The sequence below is a fragment of the Micromesistius poutassou genome (genome assembly GCF_964030765.1).
Source record: "Micromesistius poutassou genome assembly, chromosome: 21".
Taxonomy (NCBI): domain Eukaryota; kingdom Metazoa; phylum Chordata; class Actinopteri; order Gadiformes; family Gadidae; genus Micromesistius; species Micromesistius poutassou.
This window is the reverse complement of record NC_140291.1, coordinates 8,887,464-8,898,916: the sequence shown is the minus strand read 5'-3', so window position 1 is coordinate 8,898,916 and position 11,453 is coordinate 8,887,464. Positions and strand designations below refer to the sequence as shown.

The window sequence follows — 11,453 nt, the reverse complement described above, 5'->3', positions numbered from 1 at the left end:
CCTGTATCCCAGACCCCCCTCCCCCAACGCCAGAGCAACAGTGGTAGTTTTCAATGAGTAATAAAAATCGTAGAATATTGTACACTTTTAAATCCTTTTCCTTTACTACACCCTCACCGCACCCCCCCACCCCACATTCACAAACACATTCTCCAACCCCCCATCCCACCAACAATAATGGAGGTCCACTAAGCCCTACGCCGACCCTGACCTGAACCACACCAAACCCCATCCTAATATATATAGAACAGATGTGGGCGGGGTCAATCATTGACCCCTCCCCTTTCCTTTCTCCTGTAATATGGACATGATGTGGTCAAGCTGCCCCTCCTATCATCTGGATGTGCTGTGGGCGGGGTCAACCCCCCCCTCCTCATATGGAGGTGCTGTGGGCGGGGTCAATGGCTTCGGGTATGGGTCCTCCGGAGACTCCCTGGTAGGACATTGGCATGGGATTCTTGCCGGGGCTCTGGCGGAACAGCCCCCCGTTGGGCGCCCTGTGTTTGCACTGCATGGTGCCGCTGATGGATGTGCTGCTGAGAGGGTGATGTGTGGGTGGCCCCAGTGTGGAGCTGCCAGGGAGCAGTGCCTGGGAGTGGCCCACTGTCCGGCCCAGCGTTCCCCCCCCATGGTGAGGGTGAGGGAGGCTGTGGGGCAGCGACAGTGACGGAGGCAGCTGAGGGCCCCCCTCCCCCCCGGGGAGGTAGGCGGTCACAGAGAGGCCCGAGGACGGATAGTCCCGCATGGACTCCCTCCCTCCCGCCCTCAGCGAGGAGCAGGCCGGGCCGGGCTGCATGCTGCCGATGTCCAATGCAGAGATCTCGATAGAGTGGCCGGGGATCTGCTTGTGGACAAGGTCCTCGTCCAAAAGACTGTTCATACGACGGTGCACCTGTTCCAGGTTCACCTCCTTGTCCTACAAGAGGAGGAGGAGGAAGGAGTGGTGGCGGTACAGAAAGAGAGAGAGAGGGATGGCAGGGGGAGGTAGGGATAAGAGGTGTGGAGGGAGAGAAGGAGGGACACAGAGGCTGAGATTGGCGTGAGGCCGGATTCTCAGATTGTCTCAGCTCTTTCGGGGCTCCATGCATTCCTAACTGTTGTACCCCCCCCCCCCCCCCATCTCTTATATTTATGTGTCGATGAAGATGATACACACTTTTTCCACAACTTTCAGTATGCTCTGTGATAAGGGCTTCAGTCATGTTTGTCATTGGTTTGGTTGCAAAGAAGCAACATCCTTTGAGGGGACTCAAATGATTTAGAAAGACAGCATTATGCACGCATTGAAATCAAACTTGGTCGGTGACAAGAAGAGGCAGGATCAAGTCACAAGTCCACTAAATACTTTGGGACTTGTGAGAGCTAGGGTTAAATGAAGCACGGAAATAAAAAATGCAATCGACATTGAAACGTAATTTGGAGTTTGAGATGTGGTTGGCTGTAAGGTCACCATGCCAATGTTTTATCTCAAGATTGGGTTGGTTAGTGTTGTGGTCCATTGACCCTCAGCTAGCATGGCGGGGAGCTGGAACGACATCCAATCATGACAATGTTGTTCCAAGTGTGCACTCGTACTTCAGTTAACGTTACACAGACACGTTTAAACTGTCTTATGTTTTATATTAAACATAAAACATAAAATTAACAGACATGTAATTTGCGTCATCGGGTCTCAAGTCAAGTCGGGAGTTTTTAACTTACAAGTCTATTATGAGTATCAAGTCTGATCTTTTTTCTGCATGTTGCAAGCCATCAAAACATGGCCTTGGTGGATTACAGTCCATGACACAAGTACTCCAGTTAACATCTCTTAGAAGTGGGCTGGATATTTTTAGAAAAAGCAATTATTGGAGCCAAACATACAGATTTAGTGGTTGTTTTTCAATGTATATTCTTTTCATTATAAATCCATATATATTTTTATCTCCATGAATCCAGGATAGACCTAGCCCTCTGCGCTGCATTGACCTTGAAGCGGACAACGATGTAATGAAAACCACAAGCATGCTGACCAAGCATTGCTAGACGCCTGCGGTCACACACACACTTGTTAGGCTTTAATAGACAACAAAGAGGTTCCTTGTGGAACTCCAACACATGAAGTCATCGGAAGCATATGACAAAGGGGGGGATTTTCCAAGCCTGGGAACATGACTTGCATAGCAAGTGCGGCACAAGGACTTTCCATAGGGGAAGCTCAGTGCAAAGAAGCTCTGTGAACCCCCCTCAATGACACTGCAGGCGCTCATTTTGTATGCAGCTACAATGCACTATGCGATCTGTGTTGTTTAGCAAGTAGAGGAGTTAGCTAGATAAGAATATTATTATCCTGTTTCGACAGAATGTGTGCTTACAACAAAATGCTTATAAAGCATGTAGTCTGGCTTGGCTCTGACATTGCTTCATTCAAGTTAGAAAACGATGATAGGCATATTCCTAATAATGGTGAGATAGCTATGAGTTCTAGAAATTCAGATGGAACATGTCTGCCAAATAATCAATCAATCCATCAATTTTGCCCAAAAGGCATGTACATGTAAATAGGTTGAGGCAGTAGTGGCTAGCCAATGCAGATGCTTTAGCTTGTGTGTTATTGACGTATTACTTTGTCTGAGAATAAAATCGAGTCAGTCCCAGCAAGACTAGATGGCTTGCAATCTAACTACATATAATGAAAAGCAATCTAGCTAGGATACGTTAATGCGATATATGTTTTTTTGCTAGTTCATGGCGTAAAATTTGGCCTGAACTGTGGAACACATTAAATAGATATACACGAAAATATGAAACGTTACAATCCAATTGCTTATTGTTTAAACAGTTGCACACACAACTGTTTAAACAATAAACTGAAATCTAAATACAATGTGTTTCCTTTAATGACTCCCTTTAAGTAGCTTAATCTAAACAAATAAATGGTTTTGCTCAAAAGTGTAGAGGCTTGAAAGAAATGTAAATCAAACAAGTTGACAATATTATTGCAGATTTGCAAATCAATCCTACTGCAACGTTTATATTATCCATAGTCGAAAGTAAACTATTCAGAATTTAAATACAACTTAAACTACGATAACAAACATCTCTGATTGATTGGTAAATACTCATTTTATGTTTAATGTCATCCTCAACTTCAGTTGTCATGGCTCTAAATGAACTGGTCAGAAATGTATGTACATTAAATAACATCCCTAAAATGTTGTTTTCTATTCTTCAACCTTACTATTGGATACCGAGTATTGGGCGACATTACAATATAAAATAAGTGTAGTGTAAAACATACACTACTTAACCATTATCCTAGAGATATCTTCAAGAGGAAACATATAGTTCTGGTACATACACACAGATTTCTTCAGGGAAATGTTTTTTAATTTCATGTTTTCATGTTCATTTCATGTTCATGTTCATTTTTCATGTTTTCATGTTCATTTGTATTAATTTGTATATATCAAGTATTTGTAGTCATATTTAAGATAATATTAAAGATACATACTAGAATATTCTATATATTTAGCAATTAAAAGGCTGTTAAATCAACTGTGCTGTTAACCATGTATAGATATACAGTATATAACAATATATATCTATAAGTGAGGTATGCGCTTGTGCCATGCATTAAAAAGGTGGAACTATAGACTTAAAGGTTTGTGCAAGATTAGTAGATGTCTGGGGAGTTTTCCCTTAAGAGCTTGATTGGGGCATCATAAACTACCACGGCAAGGTGTACAATAATACATACAGATATTCATAATATGTGCCAAAATGTCTCTTGATATGGAGATATTGAAATCATGGCTTGACTTATATATATTTCTGGCAAATAAAGCAACTAATGATGTTACTTATGTGGGGCAACTTTGTTCTTTCTCTTGTAAAAAGAATACATAAAGTTAACAAACTTAGAACACAAACATATTGGACCAAAAGTGTCTACAGACGGGTCTATTCTGACCTGTATCAATAGCTTCTGCTTCATCCCAGCCTCTCTCTCTCTCTGTCCAAATGTCTCTCCTTCCCTCCGATGAAGCAGTTGTAATGTCATTATATGTCAATGGACCAGAAACCCTTGCCAGTCTGTAATCCTTAGCAACCTGCACGAAATCACAGACAGTCAAGTGTAAATAATGCGTCATATAAAAAGGATAGATAGATAAGATAGGGAGAAGAAATAGAGAAAGAGGTCAAATGGGTGTCCACATTGACATATAATTTGAAGAGGTGACAGTTGTATTACTAGGGATTGTTGTCCGGGGTGTATTGTGAGAGACAGGCATTATTACAAGAGTGATAGACCCCGTGCATGTTAGACTATGCTGTTTGCTCACACTGTAGTTTAGGGATCCAAGTCAAGCCTTTTTTTCTGTTTTATTGAATGCAATGATGGGATAAAGCCTTTACTTCCTTCTCTAAATGGTCTGTGCCCCTAGACCTGATGATAGCGTTGATAACTGCAGTGGGAAACTGACACTTTCATTTTGTAGTAGATGACAACTAAACAATTTAGGTCTTATGTTATAAGTGAGAGTAATGGACACTAATGCTGTGGGGTATTTTTGGGAAATGGGAAAAATCATTTTTCTTATTTATTTTTTGTTGTTGTATCTAATTGTTATTTGTAATAATAATAAAAAATAAATTAAAGTATGACCCTTTCAACTAATTCCTGAGGATAAGATGATAACAAGTAGCATTAGAAGCTCTGGTGCTAGGTGGAGGGCTAGGAAACAGTGTTGGTGAAATAATATTCAAGTCAAATAAAACCAGTCTAGCAAAGAAATATTGCATCTTATTGAAATGCGAGAGGTAGTTAGTCTAGGTAGTCTAGGTAGTCTATCCGTTTTGTTTCAAAAAGTTGTCCGATTTGAATGGATTACTGTAGTCAGGTATATTTGCTCGGAGGGCAATGCGGTCACAAACAGAGAACTAAAGACAAAAGGGACTGATACCTTCTAATAAAAATCTCAATATTATTCAAATGCTTATTTTTAAAGGGTTGACCCAGGCCAGAGAATCGTGTTTTTTGTCTTAACGTGAGGCAACAAACAACAAAACAATCACCATTATTAAGAGGGGTTGTCAGTTAACACTGCTATTCTTTTCTCTCCCTCAAGATAATGAGAATCTTCTCGGAGATCCCTTCTGCTCAGAAAATGACCCAAAGCCTCACTGCAGAAAATACACCATACACCAAAATACACACAAGCAATAATTTGATAGCGTGGGCTTGATGGCGCTTGGTGCTTTGGGGAGTTATTTAGCAAAAAACCTGGGGGGGGGGGGGGTTCTCTGCACTTCCTGTGGGGACATGCGGGTTGGACCCTCTGACACCGTTGGCTGATTTGAATTCTGTTTCTTCTGAGTCAATAGAAGTATCAAGCTAATTAGGATGTGCATCAATCGAAATAAAAAAGTTAATTAATTGCCTTGGGTGTAATATTAAGAGCAATGGTTTCGATGGTTGATGTTTTAATGTATGTTTTGAGCGAACATCAGATGCAATATAAAGTAGTATGAATGGGTATGGGTAAGCTTGGAGAATTAAAAAATGAACACAAAAAAAGGACGATTAAGAGACCAAATTTGATTTCAATCTCTGGCCTATAGGGTGATTTATCTCACCAAAGCTATCCCATCTATATCCCAATTTGACCCTCCAACACTCCCCTGAGCTCCTGCAACCCCCCGCACCCTGTCCTACAGCTGGGTGTATTGAAGCTCTACTAAGTCGGGGCTCTGGTCTGTGGCTGGATCCTTAAAGTAGAGTGTGGCCGTGTCCTCCCCCCGCTGGCCTGTCCGACGGACCCTGTGCTCGGTCACCTCTTTGGGCTGCTCCCGGTGGCACCGGTTGCCGTTCCACCATGTCTCCATGCCTGCCACGAGGCAGGCCAGCAGCAGGCCGGCGGCCAGGATGCAGAAGACGCCGGCGAAGCTGTGCAGCTTGAGGGAGCGGCCGTCGGGCTGTGCACTGGTGTGGCGGTTCAGGTCGCAGCGGCCCATGCGCGGCCACCACTTCTGCTTCAGGATGTCCAGGTCACCCTTCTCCTGGAGTTCCAGGATCCTGGAGGAGAGAGGGGCGGGAGAGGGATGGATGGAGAGAGGGAAAGGGGGTCAGAGGGCAGGGACACCAAACACTTCTACTATGCTCCCACCTAGTGCGGTTTAAGTGAGGATAGGCTGAAAACACTGGAAGCATACCATCACTATTGGAGGTCCTACAAACTAATGGTTGTGCAGCAAGTGCTTGCTTACTGCATGGCAAAGTAAAAAAAAAACAGCTGGTGTAGCATTATATGATACTGTTTACATTTCATGTCATTCAGCAGAAGCTTTTTTCCAAAATTAAATTTAAATCAAAGACATTTTGGCAGGAAGTCAAACATTAGAGTAAAGGCTGAACAGTTGAGAGATCATCATTATTGTTATTTTCTAAAAACATAAATGCAAGTAATGTTAGAGAAAGAACGACTTCATTTTGAAAAAACATTTCAAACAACATTTGAAATTCACAATTGCCAAAAGAGAAAGGGCAGGGAGTTACCAATCTTGTTCTTGATGGTATAATAAATTATATGTATAGCTATACTAATGGGTTGCAAATTTGGTTTTGATGAGTTATTAAATACATGGTAGATTCCAGCAAGTGAAAAAAGGTTTGACCTTAGTATTTGAAAAGGGCTCAAAGTCATAACACTGTCCTTCTATTGAAATATCCCTGATTAAAAACCCACTTTGGGCCTAACTTGTTTTTCTTCTGCATAAATAAGCAACCAAAGTTTTCAAATACCTTGAATGGAACGGTGATTAAATAATGGTCGGAAGTACCCCAACGGTCATGGGAAAAGGGATTAACAGTCGGAGATAATGACTTTTGTAATACTTTACAGCACACAATAGCCCTGCCCTCCATTTAACACCAGCCAGGGTATCACGGCATGTCCCTCAGTGGGCGACACGGGAAGGCTTTCACAGGCCTGACAGAACCCAAACGCAAAGAAGGAATAAAGATATAAAATAAACCCAACCATTTAGTGAGTCACACCACCCAAATCAATACAATCCCACTAACAGACAGATTTAACAACATGGGTAATCAACTAGGAAAGCGTTACAAGGGAGTAGGTACAGCCCCAGAGAGACTCCCCTGTAGTGGGGGGGTTGCACACATATATCCATGAGAGCCGTTGTGATGGTGTGGAACAGGACAGAGGGATGAACAAGGTAAAGAAGGACGTACGTGGGGAAAGGCTATTTAATAAAAATAATCACAGTGAAGTGAGATGAAGCTTGGCAGAAGTAAGGTGTTGTGCAGCCACTATATGTGGTGCATCGCCACGGGAGGTGTGGAGGGCTGAGTGCTCCCCAATTGTGTTCCTCCATGGGGTACGCAAAACCCTTCCCACAGCGGGCTGGTTTTCACACAGGAACAGAGGCTCTCAAACTAACTGCTTGGATGTATGAACTAGACCCAGGCCCAGCGATTTTCCTCTGGATGCTCTGTTTACCTTTTTTCCTCTGGATGCTCCGTTTACCCTTTTCCTCTGGATGCTACATTTACCGTCTTTCCTTGTTTTTCCACTAATGTTGGTTGTTGATTGATGTTTACTTTTTATTATGTGATCAAATTGGGGTGCGCCATCAATGTCAAAAGCCTCATGTTTCAGGGTTTTTGTTCCTTTTTTTTATATGTGTTATGATATTTTAGTCCAGGAAAGGCCGCCGAGACAGGATCGCTTTTAACTCACTTTATTTGGTTAAGGTTATTGGTCTATTGTCTATCGTCTATGAAACAAAAGGAGAGGGATTGTATATAACACGCGTGGAGCGTCTCTAAGCTTTACATCTAATCGATACGCCGCCCAAGAGATTCTGACCTAAAATGGCGGAGTCCGAGTTTTATATCAGGTGAGAGTAGACTTCTTCTATGGTTTTCTCACTTCCTCTGTGTGTCCGTTGCTGCCCCTAGTGTAAATGTTTGTAACTTTGTTAAATGTGCTCAGTACTGCCCTCTGAGGTTATGTGAGAGTATTACTGATTAATTTGTCAAATGTGTTCAGTGCTGCCCTCTGGCGATTGTGAGGGGAAATTACCTCTAAACTATGCTCGGTGCTACTGGATGTGGCTATGTGAGAGTATTACAGTAAAAATGTATCACTAGGGAATATTACAATTAAAATATGTCACATATGGATCATCGTGTGTGCACATTCTTTTGCCAAAGGTTGTTCCAAACTTAAGTTCCAATCTTAAGTTCCAAAAGATTATTTTCCTCCCTCTGACCCATTTACAACATTTTGGTTGGACAACTGTTCAACCACTAATCTCTCAATCACAATATAAGTTGTATTACAGAGTACACATTTGTTCCTGCAAAGTAAAAGTAAAAACATACATCATATTTAGGAACTGGAGTAAAAGAAAAAAAGTTTTAACAAGCAGCACATTTTACAATATATCTATTGTCTAGAGAACTTGCTGTATAGAATTTTTGACTCATTTTGACTCATCGTATCAGACGTTCAGTCATAATCCATTTTAACAATGAAGGGATTGGTTATCAACGTAATCTTACATTTGCAATGGTAGTTTGGCTCGGGTTGAAAGAGTTGAATGCTCTTCCAATGTACTCTGTTAACTTGATAAGAGAAATGGTTGACATTCTCTAGGGGGAATGAAATTCAACATGTCTTGTTGGTAGCCTACTTTGCATTGCGAATAATTACATTACATAATAACATTTTTTTTTCAAAAATCTATACAATGTGATTAAAGCTTGATGTTAACTTTATATGAGTTAAGAAGCCTTCTATCGCAAAATATTTTTTAAATTTTATCCATAGTGTCTTTAACCAAAATTACATATTCTCTGTGAGCTTTTGTTTTATAGAATTATGTAGAATTATTCCAAAACTTCAGGTCTATACTTTAGTTATTATAGTTTATATTATACCTAAATCCCTTTACAATATTCAAACAACCATGCTTGGACATGCTAGCATCCAGGGCGACAAACACGGTGCTTCAACATCTCACAGCCACCGTCAGACTCCAGCAGAGTAGCTGATCCGCATTGAGGGTTAGAACAATCTGCAGGCAGGGGAGGACTCCCCAAAGGGATGGCAGAATGATGACGATTAACAAAGAGGTGCTCTGATTTAGTGATGGAATAGCCTAATGTACCATGATGATGTTATTGATGATGTCAAATAGATTACATCAATTACATCAGTTCCAAGTCACTGGGTTGTGCTATCAATGTATATACTGAAACTAACTGAATTCAAGAAACCTTAAAATCATGGACTAATCATAGAATACTTAAGTTACTATTGATTTTGTTTGTATTTTTGTATTTAAATTGGTTCAGAAAATGTCTCGCTAGGCTTTTCTCGCTAGGATTTTACGATTAAGATGCAATTATGTAAGCATAATGAAACACGGGGGGACATTATTTTGGGGTCATAATTCTGGAGGCCTGTGATTCTGAGATGAATATGCAAATTATGTAAACATTGTGTGTTAATCTGACTCAAGAAAAAAAAAACACCATATCGTTCTACAAGATAGAACCAAATAATACCAATAATAAAACAACACCTTGCCTCGACACATCTCGAGGGTGCTTTTATTTTGGCGGTCTTACTTCTGGGAGAAGAGGTCTCGGTAGGGGCTGCCGTGCTGCATGGCGATGCCGTAGCCCTTGCTGCTCATGCCGTTGCCCGTCACTGTGACTGTACACTCGTCGTCGGTCAATGCGGCGTACTCCAGGACGGCCATGTCCCACAGGAAGGCGTAGGTTGTTTTCTTCGCCTGACAATGAGGGTGTTGGTGGATGGAGAGAAGAAAAAGCAGAACCTTAACAACCATGACCCATCAAATGGTGGTTCGGTACAACAGAGTTAACCACCTGATTTCTCCAGACAATTTCTCAAAGTAAAACTGTCAGGACAGTGACCATTGAAAATTTAATCATCTATTCAAATCTTAAATCTCTGAAACTTGAAAGTAGCTTTAAATATTGAAAGTGAAAAACGTCAGGGAGCCATAAATTGGAGGCCATTGTTTCACCATTAATTTCACTCTTGCCTCGAAGATTTCAAATGATGGTGTTGTAAAACGTAATGTATTTTATAATACCAAACATAATTAAGTACTTGAATTTAAATGTAGTCTGCTTGGCAAGATAACTGGAATAAGCCTTTGATTTTATTCGTATTTTTAACCCAAGGACAAAATAGCTATAAAATAAATAGCAACCATCTCTCCAGGTATACTAGGTATACTATCTATAATGTGTTTTTTCAAATGGAAACTCGTATAACTGTGTGCCTGTAAGACGTACATCCTTGTACAAACAACTTGTTTGTGTCAATCCTAGTGGGTTTCCCTAGTTAGGAGGGGCCAAAAGAGCAACTAGAAAATGCATTTCCTGCAGAAAATGCAGTGAGTGCTGTAGTGCAAAGTGAGGTTAAAAATATGTTTAGTAAAGGCAGACATAAAGAAATGTGGAATGGCTTAAATCAAGTGAAAAGACTTGAACAGAGTGTCAAAAGTGTAAATGGAGTGAACAATGTAAACATGTACACTTGTATGTAAAATAGTTGTAAACAAATAATGTGAAGAGTTAGTGATAAAGTTTGAATACATTTAAGATAAAATAGAATAGCTGAGTTGTTCTGATCAAATGTGTGTGCGCGTGTGCGTGTGTGGGTGTACGGAAGTGAACCGGATATGTAGCAAGCACCTAGTCTCTAGGTGCTATGATCATATTTCCAATTGATTAATTATTTTAGTGCCAACAAGAAAGACCATGACCATTCAAGCCTGACATTGTGTTTCTAGGTTAAATATTGACGTTGAATAGGCTCTGCGATGTGCGCAATGGTTAACGATAGCCACCTTGGGCTATCGCTAACCAGCTACCTTGGGCTAGCTAGAGCGTCATCTAGAACGTCCTCACGCTCTAGCCTCAGCATAAGTCAATGAGACCAACTGGAAATATATGAAGGAACGGGTTTGAAATTAAACTGTTAAACTGTGATTCTGAAAAAAATTATAAATTATATATCGAAATTCAGTTTTTAAATACTTAAAGATACAAGTGTGTTGATTTGTTAAAGGTCCCATGACATGCCACCAGGTGTTTGAACGATGGTTAACGGTTAAAAATTGAGCAAATTACAAAGTCTGAAGTACAGTGTCAGAGAATATAGTAGAATATCTTCAAAAATTTAACATATTTTTACAATTTGAATGGCAGCGCACAATTCCATGGAATGGAATGGAGTCTCTAGGTGAACATTTTTTGAAGGAGTAGGGTCCAAAAGATTGTACAGAATAATAAAGAAAGAAAGAATAAAACCAAAGAACAATAGTTGAGCGCTGCATGCAGCACTCACCTAACTAGCAAAGAGCTAGCTGTCTCTTGCTCTCTCAATGTCTTCACTAATATTCTT

General features: G+C 40.8%; 1 protein-coding gene across 2 annotated transcripts in view; it reads right to left on the bottom strand.

Moving 5' to 3' along the window:
- Window positions 1–373: 373 nt before the first annotated feature.
- LOC311366589 (glutamate receptor ionotropic, delta-1-like) overlaps window positions 374–11,453 on the bottom strand; it is a gene marked incomplete at both ends in the record, with an annotated part of 424,970 nt that continues 413,890 nt past the window's right edge. The window contains 4 exons of one of the 2 annotated variants that reach the window (XM_084485371.1): window positions 399–916; window positions 3,953–4,091; window positions 5,818–6,058; window positions 9,641–9,807. In XM_084485371.1, the coding sequence (XP_084341497.1) occupies window positions 399–916; window positions 3,953–4,091; window positions 5,818–6,058; window positions 9,641–9,807 (1,065 nt within the window). Of the gene's footprint in view, window positions 917–3,952; window positions 4,092–5,817; window positions 6,059–9,640; window positions 9,808–11,453 lie in introns of both variants that reach the window. The other variant, XM_084485372.1, reaches the window with a different exon arrangement.